General features: G+C 51.7%; 1 protein-coding gene across 2 annotated transcripts; it reads right to left on the reverse strand.

Annotated features, from left to right (window-relative positions):
- Positions 1–345: 345 nt before the first annotated feature.
- Positions 346–16419, reverse strand: per1b (period circadian clock 1b). Of its 2 annotated transcripts, XM_067261170.1 has the most exons (19): positions 16277–16419; positions 10198–11096; positions 9370–9623; positions 9109–9230; positions 8778–8979; positions 8346–8540; positions 8098–8176; positions 7820–7926; positions 7529–7682; positions 7093–7360; positions 6838–6946; positions 6544–6709; positions 6260–6378; positions 5231–5377; positions 4433–4729; positions 3459–4300; positions 3095–3302; positions 2179–2525; positions 346–2016 (listed from the first exon to the last, which is right to left on the reverse strand). In XM_067261170.1, the coding sequence occupies exons 2-19, from the start codon at positions 10533–10535 to the stop codon at positions 1765–1767; spliced, it is 4206 nt and encodes a 1401-aa protein (XP_067117271.1). In that variant the 5' UTR covers positions 10536–11096; positions 16277–16419; the 3' UTR covers positions 346–1764. The 2 variants fall into 2 exon arrangements, with proteins under 2 accessions (XP_067117271.1, XP_067117272.1); XM_067261171.1 differs by lacking the exon at positions 5231–5377.
- Between the last annotated feature and the right edge of the window lie 79 nt (positions 16420–16498).

Here is a 16498-nt window from a genome sequence, read left to right on the forward strand (position 1 = left end):
AATTATCTTAATCTTTATCATCAGAGTGAAATGACTTCATAATCAAATGTGTCTGAATGTGTGTGTGTGTGAGTGGATGTGTGTTGGTGCAGAGGAGTGGTGCCACTTGCAGGGCATTCCTTGGGTCTTTTTTGGGCTCTGGTGGTCACTTTGGGTGGAAACCACAGTGAGTGTATAAAAGAATGTGGTTCAGAATAAAACCGATGTCCTGCTTCTCCTTCTCTCTGGATTCCAGCACAACTGTTGAGGAAAAGGACTTCAGAGCCCTGGAAACAGAAGCTTGTTAGCAGTCGGATCATGACAAAAATCAAAGAAGTCCTGAGCAAACAAGAAAATATTTCATTTCATTTTATTTTGTCCATTTTTATACAAAGAAATTCACAAAAATAATTACAAACTGTTGCAGAAACCACCGACTGGACAAAGGAGAATGATACATCACCAGTAACAGTGCCACAGTGAAGAGGGGAGAGACAAAGAGAAAAATACTGTTGAAGCTCTCTTGGTGCTGCAACTTCCGTGTTTCCTGTTGTTCGAACTTCTTTCAACCAATGTGATTCAACTGCCCATAAAGCAGCCAATCAGAGCGTCCATACTTCCAAGCCTTGTGGGATTGTCCAACCAGAATCCTTGCATAAATGTCAGTTGTCAGTTTGAACCATATCCTGTCTGACAATTTCTCATTGTAAAGAGATCACACAGAATAATGCCCACCCAATGAGAAGTGGGAACTGAGGTCACCTGACCATGGATACCCAGTCCCAGAAGTCCAACTGTCACTCAGTGTTGTGAGTGACATGATTGTGTCGCCACAGAAACAACCAGCCTCTACTCTCTTCCAGAGCATTCATCGACAAACTCTCTTAATAAAGACCCGCCAAAAGCTTGTTAAAAAAAAATCACTTTTGACTCAAATAAAATAAAACACCCGTCAACTTCATTTTGGACCGACTTTAGTCATTTTAAGTATAAAAATATACATTACCGCTTAGAGTAAAAGTAAACCAGGTTTATCATGTACATTTGGTCTAAACGACTGGCATTTGTGTAAGTGAAGAAAATAACCACTTCCAAACAAGAAAACAAGATGGAGAAGAAAATATACCTTCTCATGATCTGAAAACATTTGAACAAAAAGAAACTCAAAACAGGAGGGATTAGCAGCTGAACTCCCCCATTTTATATGATGTGAGTTCACCCAACTGGGCTCTGAACTGTACAGTAGAGCCCAATATATCTCAAGACAGGGGTAGACTGCAGTGAAACACACCATCTTAAAGAAATTGGCAATTTCGAAACACATTCAATGTCTTTTCACATCTTTGTCTTTCTTTGTAGTGTTTTTCACCATTATATTACAAATAAATTAAATAAGAAAAACAACAAAATGTGCACAATGCAATGTCTCACTCTTAAAAACCGAGTGTGTTGTGTTGCTGGAGTTGACCATCAAGGGATACTGATAGATACAATACTAGAGAGAACAAAGTTACTGATTGGACCCAGAGGGATGATTGATTCGGAGGCCAGCCAATGAGGACGATTAAATAACGGCAGTTGTCCCGGCACAAACGCACTTCAGTTACCCTCAATGCCCTGAGAACCAATTAAAACCTTCGTACTGACTCAACCAATCAAAACCCTCATATCGACGTGGCGTTCAACTCTTTGACCCCGAGGTGCACATTTCTCAGATGGCTGCCGTCCAGGTAGGAAGGTAACAAAACCTAACAAAGTTCTCGTTCTTCTGTAACCACCTCCTCCTCAGTGGGTCATAACAGTGGCAACCGCCTTTTGCGAGGTCACTTCCTGTTCCTCTGTGGTCATTTCCTGGTCGTTTCCTTGGGTTTTGCCGTGAGAGGCCTCGCCCTCGTCCATGGCGGCGTCGGGCTGGGCCTTGGCCTTCTCCTGAGCGGCGCCCTCTTCGGTCGCCTCCAGGACGCCGCCCAGCTCCATCTCGTGGGTCTCCACGTCGTAAGGGGCGGCCAGGGGGGGAGACTTGCACCCCATACAGGCCTGGAGGACGGGCGGAAGAAAGGCGGACGGGGTTAGAAACAGAAGCGCAACCGTGGCTCATGAGTGTCTGCGATATATATAGCTACAGGTAAAGCTATATCTTAAGTTTGTGTCTGGCTTTATCGGTGTGCGTGCATGTGTGTGCGCCTGCGGGAAACTGACCGAGACGTTGATGGTGCGGGGCAGGCGCCCCGTGCGGATCCAGGGGTGCACCTGGCTCAGCTCTCTCTTCTGCTCCTCGGTGAAGCGAGGCTGGTGCTTCTGCATGGGCCGCAGGGCCTCGCGGTCCTGCCGGAGCACCGCCTCCATGTCCCTGACGGGCATCTGGTAGGTCATCATGACCGTGTCGTTGGTGTTGGCCATCAGCAGCCAGATGGGGTCCTGCAGGACCGACTTGATGAACTGCTCGTCGCCGCTGGCGCCCCCCGCAGGCGGCTTGCGGGAGTGGTCGTTCTCCGACGAGTCGATGCTGCCGAAGTACTTGCTGGTGTGGCTGCTCTGGCTGCTCCCTGGGGAAGGGGGGGGGGGGGGAGGGGGGGGGGGGGTCGAAGGTTAGATCCTCGCTATGCTTTCTAAGTTCTCTTAACCCATTAAGGAGTAGCGTCGCACATATGTGATTTCGAACATTCCAACTGACTATTTTCCGATAGACAAAAACTACGTGACAAGCGCTATAGTACGGCTTCAACATGTACAATGAAGAAGCTAACAAGTAACCCTAGCAGGTAGTAGCATTGCTACGAGTATTATGCTAGCTTGCTAGGTAACGGAAGCTAACTAAAGCTGGCTAGCTTCCGTTTCGGAAAAATAACTCAGTCTGGTGGGAGCGGAAATATTTAGAACTCACGCTCATCTAAGGGGTTAATGGGCTTCTCTCTCTGGTTGACCCACCAAACATACTAACACGAAACAGCAATTTGTTGGCAACCAAGTTGCATTTATGTCTGTCAGCCAGGCTGCAGTTGATGGTTTGTGTAGGCGGTATTGGCTACAACATCAGCGACTCCCACTGGATTCCCCTATCTGTCGATAACTCCAGCCAGGAGGTGTGGGTGTGTGTGTGGGGAGCGCTACTTACTGGTGCCACTGCCCGAGGAGCTGCAGCCGTTGGAACCCGAGCCGGACCCCGAGCCGGACCCGGAGGACCCCGAGCCGGACCCCGAGCCGGACCCCGAGGACCCCGTCCCCAGGGAGCCGGAGCCAGAGCGAGAGTCCTCCTGGAGGAGCAGGTCCAGCAGGTCGCTGGAAGTGGACATGACGTCCTGGTTGGACTCGTTGGTCTCCCCCTGGAGAGTCGGAGGGAAGGGATGAGAGGGAGAACCTCTTTTTGTCCTCGTCCAGAGAAATGGATGAGAGCTGGTCGTGTTTTGACAACCTCAACTGGGTGTGGGTGTAACTCTCTCTCTCTCTCTCTCTCTCTCTCTCTCTCTCTCTGAACTTACATTCTCGTTCTCCTTGGAGTGGTCTTCGGAGCTCCTCTGGTTGGAGGAGCCTTCGCTTCCGGCCCCGGCCCCTTGCGCGGAGGGCGCGGCGGCCAGCGCCGTGGCGACCAGTGCCGTGGCGACCTCCAGCCGGTTGCTCGGCGACTCCTCCAGCTGCAGCAGGTTGAGGGGGGAGGAGCAGCGCGATTGGAAGAGGGGCGAGTCGGCGCCCTCGCGCTCGGCCTGCGCCTGCCCGCAGGACTGCGGCGTGCTGGAGCGGGACGGGGCCCGCGGGCCCTGGACGGGCACGCCGGCCGGCATGGGGAGGGGCTGGGCCATGGGGGCGGCGAAGGGGAAGGCGGCGTTGGGGTTGTAGAAGTGCTGGTGGCCCGGGGGCATGACGGCGGCGCCGGGCTGGGCCATGGGCCCCGCCATCTGGGGTATGGAGGGGTTGAGCTGGGGGAACATGTAGTTGGGCAGCACCAGGGTCATCATGGGGGGCATTATTTGGGGGGTCTGGAGGGCGGGGAAGCGGAGCCCCACGGCCAGGGAGGGGTCGGGGACTGGGACGGGCTGGGAGAGCGGGGGGTAAATGGGGTAGATGGGCAGCATGCCGGGGGGGTAGGGCACCGAGGGAAGGCTGGCCTGGGAGGCCACTGAGGTGGGCCAGGAGGAGGAGGTGGTGGGGGCGCCCAGGGGCATGGGCAGGGGGTAGGTGGAGGGGCATGCGTTGGCGGCGCTGGGGCCCCGGAGGGGGGTTCTCTGGTCGCTGCTCTCCTGGTGCTTCAGCCTCTTGCCTCCCCGGCCACGCCGCCGGCCACTACTGCCCCCTGCTGCTGGGTAGTCACGGGAACAACGTGCCCCTGGAGGAGACAACGGGAGGAGGAGGAGGGAGAGGAGGAGGGAGAGTTAACATGGAATGAACATAAGACCCTTTTTTATAACTGAAAAATACAACTTCGATACATCAAGAGGGGTGCCGTCGGGCGTCTCACCTCTGGCTAAGGGACTGGTGGCGGTGGGCGGGCAGCGCAGGGCGGAGGCGGGGTCGAACACCCTCAGCTGGCTGAGGTCTCGGAAGCGGCAGAGGAAGGCCTGCTCCTCCTGCTGCGTGTGGGCCGACAGCACCTCCTTGGTCAGGCCGAAGCGGCCCCCTCGCCGAGCGCCCTCCCTCTCGGGCTGGGCCGCCGGGCTGGGCGGGGCCACGGCCACGGCGGGCGGAGCCGGGGGGGCTGGGGCGGCGGGGGGAGGGGCTGGCGTCGGAGTGGGCGGGGCTTCCTCCATGACGATGTCTGCAGAAGAGAAACAGAAGGGGAGGGGGTGTTATCAAAGGGAGACTTATATGAAGATAACACAGACAGAAGGGTTTTGATAAGTGAAGACGCTTGGTTAAGAAAACACTTGAGGACTAACGAGAGACGGGGTGGAGAGAAAGAGGTTAATAAAGAGGGAGGGGAAAAAGACAACGATTAGGACGAAGGGCAAACACGGACAACAAAAGCCACTACACGACACCGACTTCAGCTGAACGGTGACTAGATGGACAACTGGACGTGAGGACACGGTGATAGAAAGTATGCGTGGACACAGAGAGATAAAGCGACACGGAAGACAGAGAGGTCAAGTCACAAACGGACAGAGAAAAAGAGAGGTAGAGACGGGAGAGGGAGTGAGCGAGGCGAGCGAGAGCAGGAGGAAGAGAGCGAGAGATGCCCCGACAGACAGTTAAGCGAGTGCGCGCCCCCCCCCTGCCCCCCCCAGAGTGGGCTCGAGAGTTTTGTGTGTTTTGTCACCTGACTCGGGGGGCTTCTTGTCTCCCACGTGGACGATGGTGCTGCTGAAGCTACACTGGGAGGTGACTGACGCTACGCTCGCGGCCTTACTGTGCATGGCCAGGGGCGGCATCGGAGCCGAGTCCCCTACCAAGGAGACAGCCGGACCTGCAGCGCCACACACACACACACGCACGCACGCACGACGCAATTCACACGTGTGCGAGTACCGGAGGTACGTACACACACCCGTTTGCACGCCACGCACGCAACACACACACACACACACAGACACAGACAGACCTCGGTGAGTCATTGTTCGGAATGATCTCAGAAACCCCGCCCCTTTCAACACAAGTATGTCAACAAGCAGTCCTGGAAGAGTCAGCCAACTGGAAACGGATTTGAGGGACGGGCTTCTTTGGAGGGGCTTATCCTAGCTCTCTCACTTTCTCGCACGCACTCACACACACACACACACACACTCGCTCCTTCGTTGGCAAGTGAACAGACTGCCTCTGGTGCTGGTTTGTGTGTGGTACTGCAGGGACAAGCTGGATATATATACACAGAAATGGGGGGGGGGGTGCTCGTTCCAATTGGCAAAATCATCCAATAGTTCCTCTTCAAAATATTTTTCCAAGTTAATACATCATAATTCAATATAAATTGTACATAGTCCCTGTGCAATCAGTGACCCAAACTAGTGAAAAACCTTTGATCTTTCAAAAGTTAGGAGCGTCATTTCAGTGATTTGGTCTCAATTTTGTTTGTTTGTCCGGAGACCTCAGCCCCCTGCTTTCACTGGCAGATGGATTCTAGCAGCTTGTGGTAAAACAGGGGAACTGCAATAAGCTCATGGCAGACTGCGATGAGTCTGTCCTACTCCCCAGTCCTCCACTGCTGTCTTTAATTAGTATCCACGCTTGGACTACGGCAGAAATGTGACCAGAAATTCTATTTTTTACCATTTATTTTTACTTTTTATTTTACATGCCCACTGTTTTTCTCCAAAAGTGAGTGTGTGTGTGAGTGTGTGTGAGTGTGTACCTTTGGCGGTGCTGGAAGTCTCCTGCTTCTTGTCGTCGTCCGACGTGGACGAGGCGGTGCAGGAGGACGAGCCGCACTTCCTCTTGACCGTGTTGGGAACGTTGCAGCTGTCTAGGTACCTGAGAGGGGCAGGAAGTGATGTCATGAGAAGGCGTACCAGCTGGCATGGCGGCATCAGGGCAGGACACCAACGTTCTAGGTTCAGATGTCACGCTTTGAACACGTGTACTTGGCTTCTGAAAGTGGAGCTGTTTGACCCAGGACACACACACACACACACACACCTTATGATGCTGTCCAGACAGTTGATCTGCTGGTAGGAGTAGTTGCTGGGGGGCTCTTTCCGGACCTGCTCGGTGGGGGGGGGGTTCTTGGGAAGCCCAGCTACATCTGCTATCAGGTCCTTGATGGGGTCAGTGCCCCCGATGGCTCTGAGACCGCCGACCGCTCCTGAGGGGAAGAAAGGAGGGGGGGGATTGTCAGACACTGTTTTGACTTCCTGTCGGTGCATGGGAGGCGACACTGGTCCCTCCTTTCTAGTCAGGTACTAGACCTCTCGGGACGTGGTTGGTTCTCACCTGTGGCGGCGTGCTTTCGTAGTGGCGCTCGGTTGCGGGACTCGATGAAGACCTGCTGCCCGTTGGTCTTGACCATGTGCACGTCCTTGCAGATCTGCTGAAACGTCATCTGGAGGAGAGACAGGGAGGGTTTTAGTCATCGGCACGCTCTCCTTCCTTCCCACACTTTTTTAGATCCCTGCGTCTTCAAAGCGCGGCCGCAATAGCCACAATGGCAGGCGTGCGAGGGGTTAAACCCGTCCAGCTCCGACTCACGGGGTTGTGCGCGGCGACCGCGGCGACCTTGGCGTCGGCGGGGCCGTTGCTGTCGCTGGAGGAGGCGGCGCTGAGGTGCGGGCGCTCGTGAGAGCGGGAGCCCCGGGACGCGCTGGAGCCCAGGCTGCTGTAGCCCTGGGAGCTGCCGCTGTGCACCGGCTGCACCAGCAGGCGGTGGATCTGCTCGCTCAGCTGCACCACCTCCGGGGTGACGGCCCGCGGGTCGCAGCCGCGCGGTGGGGTGAACACGTCCTCGTTCAGGGGGCTCCTGGAGGGAGGGACGGGGGGAGGGAGTGAGGAGGGGTGGTCGGCATGCTTTCTGGGTTTACATATCATTTATAGTATTAAGAAAAAGAATTGTGAAATAATAGTTCATGTCGAAGTCGAAAAATGACTAAACCGGAGAGAGAGAGATGCGTGTGGAGTTGTGACTTACGTCCTGACTTTGTGACGGCCCACGATGAAGGCCACCTTCCTGCTCCAGGGGTTGACGAAGGACGACCAGGAGGTGTCGATGGTCAGGTACTCCCCGCTGCGGGCGCACATCCTCAGGGGAGCGTGGTCGAACGGCTGGCCTGCAAACTGGAGGACTGGAGGGAGGGGAGAAAAGGGGGGGGGGGCGTCCCTGGGTTAGAACGCAGTCTTCTGTACATGAATATTATGGAGAGAGAGAGAGAGAGAGAGAGAGAGAGAGAGAGAGAGGATAAACCAAATATGGGAAACTCACTCTTTTTGTGGATGGCCACCATGATGGGCCTGTCCTCTGGGTGCAGGTAAAGCAGGACTGGGGTCCCCACCAGGTCCTGGGGCAGGTAGCCCAGCAGAGGCACCGCCCTGCACAACAACAACAACCACAATGCAACGTTATCGCGATGCCCAGGTCACCCAACCCTGACCCTCTTGACGTCCACGCAATGTTAACTCGACATCCTCAGTGTGACAGCAGCCCCAAGAGGTTACATCATCGGGAAGCCTGGTGGTGATTCGGAATGCTGGGGTACTGACCTCTCATCCACCTCCTGGAACAGACAGCTGGGAGTGTGACTGGTGGTGAAGATCCTCTTGTCTGTGGGGATGCGGGGAGCTGAGGGGAGGGAAGATGGGGAGAAAAAAACCAAGTCAAAATAAGAGGTTAGATTCTAATGACGCCATGACTTTGCACGTGCTCGCAAATGAGTCTGTTATAAATGAAAGATGTTTTTTTTTTAAATGTTATTTAAGACATTTGAAATGTGTTGCGCGGGACCCCGTACCCTCGTATCCAGAGTGGACCCTCTCGGCGATGAGCAGGCAGCAGGGCTGGGGCTCGGAGGAGTCCGAGTCCCTCAGGGTCAGCTGGTAGGGCGTGAGCCGGAAGGGGTAGTAGCGCATCTCGCCGCCGTGCGCCCGGTCGGCACTGATCCGGCAGAACATGGACTTCTCCTGGGTGCACTCCACCGAGGGGGACACTGGGGGGGGGGGAGAGAGAAGGGGTTAGAGGGCCGAAGGAGCACTTGTGCACTTAATTCAGATTCCCAGTGAAAAACAGACCCCATGCTTTCCTAACTTCCAACATTCCCTCTATTCCTTCCTCAATCTGAACACCCCTCCCCCCAGACCTCAAATGTTCCATTTCCTCCCCTCCTCCCTCCAACCCATTCCTCCCCCCTCAGGTTCTTCCACGGTTCCCCTCTCCCTCTCCTCACCGGAGCCGATGCAGGCGGCCCAGGCGGGCAGGCGGCAGGGGGCCGTGCTGCTGTAGAAGGTGGACACGTCCTGGGGGGCCAGCAGCTCAGAGAAGATGGTGCTCTGGAGCCGCTCGGGCTTGCAGCGCAGCAGGGACGAGCCCTGCGGGGAGATGTACACCACCTTCCCCGACAGGAACGACACCGCCATGGAGAACGTGTCCTGTGGGCGAGGAGGGGCGAGGAGGGAAGGATGACAGAAAGAAAAGTGAGCGAGTGGGACAACAGGATTAGTCTCTTCTTTATTGACATTCTTTTTGTATTTTCGTTGATGTGTGTGTGTGAGACTTACAGTGTTTTTGAGTGTGTACTCGGAGGTGATGTTGTCCAGCTCCTCAATGGTGAAGGTGGACAGGTCCAGGCTGCAGTCGTGACACTCCTCCACGCTCCACTGGTGGTAGTACTCCTGGTTGGCTGAGGAGGTCAGGGTCAGAGGTCAAGTCACAAAACTAAAAGCCAATCGCGCCCCAACAGGCTGTCGTCCCTCAAAACGGGGTGTCACCCGGAACATCCTCCCCCCCCCTCCCCTCTCGCAGCCTCCCCCTGGACTCACCTCGGACTTGTTTGACGCAGTTGAGGGCGTACTTCAGGGCCTCCAGCGTGCTCGAGTGGCCCTTGCCGCGGCGCTCGGCCGGCAGGCGGATCTTCAGCTCCCGAAGGGCCTTCATCAGCTCCTTCTGGGTGCGGACGCGCGCCGACTGGTCGCTGCTGCAGCCGGAGGTGGAGGGGGGGTCCTGCTCGGAGCTGCCGCTCAGCAGGCTGTACGCCAGCGAGCTGCTGGGGGGGGAGGGGATCTGGGAGGTGGAGCTGCGAGGAACCGCGGAGACGACGTCGAAGGGGGAGGGCGGAGGAGATGGGAGGGAGAGAGAGAGAGGGATGAGTTGGGGCAAGATCACTTTCCGGTGCTGCCGGCCAAGTCTGAAGGCTATGAGCTAACACGACGACCTTCTTCTGACCTGACCCGTTATGTGGTCTTGGCCATCTGTAGGCCCCCCACCCTTCCACAGCCCTTTTGTTTCAAGAATGGCAGCCATATTGTCGCCCAATCTGCACAATGCATAACCGTCTGCCAGAGGGACCTTGGACCTCCACCTGGACCCCCTCGCTCCCAACTATTAATAAACACACACAATTGTCACCGTAATCCCATGTCAAAGGTTTAGCGCCCGGTTACGAACTAAGTTTGGGAGAATTCTGCCCCAGTAAATAATAAGCTTCGATTTCTTATCCACGGATTGATGCTGCAGTTAACCCGTCTAAATAACACACCACTTGGCACTAACCACTGTAATGCTGTTAGAACTGTGAACTTCTGGTGCCTCGGTTCTCGGCCGCACCGTTTGCATGTGGCTTTGAATCATAATGCATGGGAGTGGTTTACCTCTTGTTGCTGTCTGTGGTCTCCAGCAGCATGGCCGAGTCCTTGCCATTGGAGGAGCCGTGGGAGCTCCGGGTGGACGGGCGCCCCCGGGAGTCGTTCCCGCTCGACAGCCCGTCCGTGTCGTCTGAGTTTGGGCCCCTCGGGTCCCCACCGGAGGACCCCCCGCTGCCGGGCGACGATCCTCGCTCCCGGTTGGTTCCCTCCGAAGCGGACGCGTCGCCGTTGTTGTTCAGGGGGTTGCCTCCTGGTCCCGCCTCCCGCTCCTCCACTTCCTCTGACCTGCCCAGCCGCCCCCGACTGTCACTTCCTGGGGCGGAGTTTGAGTTGTCATAACTCATGCTAGTTTAGGACGAGGCTGGTAAAGCTTGGTTGAGACGCGCGCTCTCAGCCAAGTGAAAATAATGGAGAAACTTTTGTGCGTGCGTGTCTTTTTCCAGCTTTTAGGTTGGACTACTATGACAGCACATGTGAATCATGGTTGATGTTGGTTGGTTAACACTTAGGAGAGAAGACCATGGTTTCCCCTGGGAGAACAGCTCCGAAAACAGACAAGGTGCTGCTTATGCAAACCCGCCTTCTGGGTTGAGAAACGGAGGTGTGGAAAGAGAGAGTGAGAACAAAAAAACTCCAGCTCCAACACTTAACGCGTATCTTCGAAAGTCCAGTCACGTAAACAAGTATTACTCTGTGGTAATCTTAGGGACAAAGGAAAACGACGTGTTATGAAACAGCCTTGGCTGGTGGCACTGTGACAGATGGGCTGTGACAGTGTCTCTGCCTGCTGCTCGGAGGAGAGAGAGGAAAAATGAGAGAAAAAAAGAGTGTGAACTCATTTATTCTTCTCAATCTGCGCTGCGTCTTCTTGCTCTCTGGGGCCGTGCTGCTGGGTGTCGAACCACCTGGAGGAGAGAGAGAGAGAAGGGGGGGGGGGGGGAGACAGAACAAAGAGTTACAATGCATCCTGCTTTCTCCAGTGTGGCATATCTTCTATGACATTTATCTTCCCTGCAATTTGTTGCACTTTTCTTTTGCAAACCAACTTAGTATTACCCCCCCCCCCCCCCAGTCTCCCCCCCCCTTGCCGGACCTCAAAGGGGTTCATGGCCCACTCATTTGCCCCTAAACACCTCAAAGGGAGGCAACCTTTGAAGTTGAAAGCCAAAGGGAATTATTATAAAGTGTGTGTGTGTGTGTGTGTGTGCACCGGCACACGTGCACCCTCACACATACACCTGCGACTGCTCGGTTGTTTACTGCGCATCTTTGTAGGAGTTTGTTTCCAATCTATCGTCTCCCCCTCTCTCCCCCCTCTCTCCCCCCTCTCTCCCTTCTGTCAGTGCCCGTCTCCCTCCATCTGTGGCGGCCCGTAGCTCCTCTCCTCCCCGGACTCCGCTGTGACTGACTCTCAGCAACATGGACTTTATTTCGGTGCACGATCGCTCAGCGGGGAACAGGGTTTGTAGATGTGTGTGTGTGCGCGCATCTGTGTTTGTGTGTGTTCATGCACCCAACTATTGGTCCAGTTCCCGGAGATCTGGTTCAAACCAGTCCTCCTCCTCCAGAAACCTTCTCAAAGAAAAACAACTCCCAGTCCAGCTACATGCAACAAGTGCCTAGGTAAACTGTGCACGGGGTGGATTAACCGAAAATCCCCAAATGGGCCATTTGCATGCACAGCCCAAATGCAACCCTCGTCATAGGTAAGACTCCAGCAGACAAGCAGTCCAAAACACTGATAAGCCCAGCAAACACTCGCCCCAAACTGCCCTTAAGCGCAGACCCGTTGGGACAATTAAGGCTGCCTGGGTTATTTCAAGTGACCCAACAGGTCACCCATCTACGCAGGTAGTGTCCTTCCCTATTTACGCCCTGGAGTTACTCACCGGTAATCCAGTAATCCCACAGTAAGTGCACATACATGGACACAGTGCCAGAGGCCTTAGGCAGCTGGAGGTGGACTAAAACAACTTTGTCTGACGTGGGGTGGTGGTGTGTTAGTGTGTGTGTGTGTGTGTGTGTGTGTGTGTGTGTGTGTGTGGGGGGGGTTGAAGCCTGAGTCTCTAAGGCTGATGAGGCTCAGGGTCAGGCAGAAGACTGCTTGCCAGTTGGGCCCTAGCTGGACACTGCAGAGGCCAATCCTTAAGACTTGAACGAAATACGCGTGTGCTGTCTAAGTGTGCTGGATGACGAGCATAGACAGGCATTTAAAGCAAAATCTATTTGCGGGGGGAATAACAATTTAGAAAGCCTGCTTTATGGTGCAGATTACAATGACAGGTCACTGAGATGCAGCCTTCGTCAATTATCAAGTCATTCTAATTTGGCAAGACGGTTTGTGTTTAAACTGGTTAAAAAAAAAAATACAATAAAAAAAAAAATCTCTGCAAATGGACAAACATGGAATAAAAAAAGCAACTTCATTCAAATAGGAGTAAATCTAACAAAGTCACATGTATCCTCTGCTAAGACCACAATGAAACTGGTGAGCGTGAAGTAATTAACCTTCGTTGCTTCAAATATTCAATATGGAGCTGGCCCATCTTGGGTTAGGTATGGTTAAAGGGCTTGCCTGTAGGCCGAGTTGGCAAAAAAAATATATATTGAACATGATAAGCTCATGCAGTGTAATGACACAGAACTGCCAGAGAGGAGGAGGAATTATTAGGTGCGTTCGACTTCATGCAGCGCCGGCGTCGCCTGCAGCCCGGCTGACTTGAAGCAGCCAATGGCATTCTCAACTTCAAGGCAGACGGCTGCAGGCGGCTGTCGGCGCCGCCGGTGCTGCATAAAGTCGAACACACCTATTAGTAAACGAGGCGTTGCCATATCGAAAAACAGTGTCAATCTGAGTAATGAAAACAGCCAGCATGCACACCACATTAAAGCATGGCTACGTTGTAGCCGACCTTTCCAAACACGTTTTTGACAGTCATACAGTCTTGCAACATGTAGTTATTCAGAGAAACTGACTTGTTATTTGTGTTTAAACAAATACAATTTAAAACTTCTATGTGCATTTTTTGTTGACATAATAAAACTTGACAGTAACAGTATGCTTCACGCAAAACCATTCGATTTTGTCGTAGGGAATAGAGAAGACAGGATCGTTAAAATACAATCGGGCATTGAGTTTAGCTCAGTGGTAGATAATTTGGCTGCATATCTAAGGATCGCATGTTCAAATCCCCCATTTATGTTGCTTTGGAGAAAAGCATCTGCTAAATACATCACTGCGAATAAGTTAACGCTGACAAATGCATTCCCTACCGCGATTTACAGATGGGACGATGCAAAGAGCAAAGTCTCGGGTTGCAACAAAAGCACTGCGATCCGTTTATCAGTAGCTTTTATGAGATGCCAGCCAGCTTGAACATCACTTTCCGTTGTAGTTAAGAATGTTCATCAGTTTTTCTCACGTCCGCAACGACAGAAAAAATGTGTTTACTGCGTAAAAAACCTGCGTGGAGCTGGCTCATTGCAGTCCCTTCCCAATCTCAGCTCTCTGCTCAGATGATGCACGTGTTCTAGGATGTGCTTCCCGCAAGCCTTCTCGGCCCCTCATTGGACAAACCTTCTGGCCAATGAAGGACGCTTCCTACTGCTAGCAGCATGCTAGGGGCTGGGCTGGTCCGACAGGGACACAGCACTCTAATTCATATATAGGCTATGTGTATGCATAAATTTCATTTGTTTGGGCACCAAAATGAAATCCAATAGGTTGTTGATCTCTGATGTATCCATTCTACTCAAATTATTTAAGACTTGACAAATGAGCAGGCTACCTTAAGATGACCAATATATCAGTTGTAACCAAGTGGGGACGAAAAAAGCTGATACCAAGTAACCCACTAAATTCAGTAACAACACAACGCCAAGACAGCCCACGTCATAGTCTGGTAGGGAAAAAGTAGCCTATAATAGGCCTGTCTACAAGCTACCTTGAGATAAAGAAATCCACATGGGTGAAGTCAGAGCAAAATGTAGACTGTGTGGATCCCTTGACACGGTTTCCAACTTTGGGCCGTCTGTACTTAGCAGTAGAGTGAATGAGTCTACAGCATTGCAGGTATTAGTGTGACAATAGTCTCATGCAGCAGTAGGTGCTACACATGTGTTACACATGCATATTGGACATTTGTAAAACAACTAGTTGAGCTTATCTAGGGCCCATGTTGAGTGCAATTATGGTTAACGTCAATGCCATTTCCCTAGAACGTAACTGCGTGTTTCCTTCTACGCCCTCATCCTATGAGGCCTTTTAATAATAACAGAGGATTCATTTAATTTGGGAACAATGACTTACTAACTCTAATACCTCAGTTGGGAACCAAACATGTAGCTGCCTCCAACTCAGAAACTACTGCTAACTGGAGCAGATAAGTCTGATTTGAGTCTAGAAGACCTTGCTAACATTTCTGTTCGATACCTAGCACAGACCTTTATTAGATCTTTTGATCATTAGCCAAAGATATGCCACTCACTTGCTCCATGTGGTCCAAATGTACACAGCCTTGATGTAGTATGAACATGGACAAACATGTGTTTCCTGGCGTCACACTGCTTAACCCCAATAACTCACCTCTCTCTTACATAATACCAGCATGATATTTCCGTCATGGTCTTTCCGGAAACGGTGCCCTGACCAATAGGACCTTTCCCATTTTAAAATACACCTAGGGATTCTAAATGAAACCCAAGGCCCTTCCAAAGCTGGTTGGCTATTACAGGTAACAGTCTGAGGAAATTGCCTTTGTATGTTTTTTTTTTTTTTACTGTGACGAGAGGATGGTTATCTCTGTGTACGTCAGCTCTTTCCCCGAGCTCTCACGAATACTTATTGTCCTTTTTCTTTTTACTTCCAGACGCTTGATTTGCTGCCCCTTTGTCTGCTCAGTATGGGTCAGGCAGGTAGTTCAAGTCACGACAGGTTATCATGGGTTTAGCATCCATGCTACTGCTTTCAAGCCCTCTGCCTTTCACACTCAGTGAGTGTGTGTGATTGTGCATGTGTGTATGCGAGTGCGAAGCAGAGTGTGAAGCGAAACTGCAATACCTTGAGTCACCTCACCATGAGACACATTGAGCCTGACACATTCTCTTGATGCATGTGGATGTCTGTCACTTAAGGGACAATTGCCTGCCTACCTCCCTTGGTCTACAGCCCTGTCAGCTGCCCTGTTCCAATGATCTCACATTAGTTTGACAGAAGACTGCCAACAATTACCAATGGACAAACTAGCACACTTTGCTCAGATTACCAAAATCACTTAGGGAACTGGAATTTTTTACTTGTGACCAACTCAAGAATGGCCAATTAACTTGAAAGGTGTCTATGCACGCAATGGTATCTGCTAATTTGTATGCAAAAGAGTATATTAGTTTACATGATCAAGGCACTCCTCTGCTACACATTATATGACAACAATCTAAAACTGCAAAGTCATTTTTTGTATTTACATTTTATATCGTTGAGCATAATTTAGCAGTAACTTAACAGCCCTCTCATGTGGGCGTGTACAGTAGTGCAAGTGCTTAACCAGTTTAATGATGAATTCCTCATAGCTTGTCATGATTGTAGATAGCCTACACTGCGAAGGTCAATCTCAAGTTTCTCCTAATAAAATATTTTTAGTCCATCCATTACAGTTATAAAGTCCTGCTGTACAGCAGACTTGCTGAATAAAATGTTATTTCCGCACATACAGTAATCTTTCGAACGAATACGTCATGCATTAATGGTGAAATACTAAAATACTATGGCTGCACATTTGCCTCGTGAACCGTCGTGTGTATTTTCCAAGTACTTTCCATGTAACAACAAGTATATAACTTAGGCCTATTACATGTATCGGACTTCACATTATTTTCCTAAAAACGTTGTTACTAACATGTCAAGTTTAGGCTCAGGTTTGCCGTGACTGAAGCAAATGCACGAAGCTAAGGAACAAAGCTAGGCGATTCCAATGTTATGGATAACTATTACAGAATGTACAAACACATTTGTATGAACTTCCTAAACAAATGCATCAAAAATCCTAACAGTCAGACAAATACATATCACTCAAGAGACGACAATTACCTCAGAATTCTTTCGCGTTGACGCTTGGGATTGCTGATATTCCGACCAAACGAACGATATGAATCTATATTAAAGTTAAGATTTAAAAGTAAATGTTTCACATCAAGGACTACCCAAAGCACGATTGTCGACCGTCAACAGTGGGTCCGTTTCAGATCTATTCTATGACACACATTTCGGTTCTCCGCACCCCAGTCAACACGGAGAGGTACACGTGCCTCT

The sequence above is a fragment of the Osmerus mordax genome, chromosome 23, assembly GCF_038355195.1.
Source record: "Osmerus mordax isolate fOsmMor3 chromosome 23, fOsmMor3.pri, whole genome shotgun sequence".
Taxonomy (NCBI): Eukaryota; Metazoa; Chordata; class Actinopteri; order Osmeriformes; family Osmeridae; genus Osmerus; species Osmerus mordax.

Bases quoted from the DNA above. Each gene is read 5' to 3' on its own strand.
- per1b (XM_067261170.1), bottom strand. From the start codon at position 10,535: ATGAGTTATGACAACTCAAACTCCGCCCCAGGAAGTGACAGTCGGGGG. The intron at 7,361-7,528 runs GTAAGTCACAAC...CCCTCCCTCCAG, and splicing joins GGCCGTCACAAAGTCAGGAC to GAGCCCCCTGAACGAGGACG. The intron at 6,710-6,837 runs GTGAGAACCAAC...TCTTCCCCTCAG, and splicing joins ACGAAAGCACGCCGCCACAG to GAGCGGTCGGCGGTCTCAGA.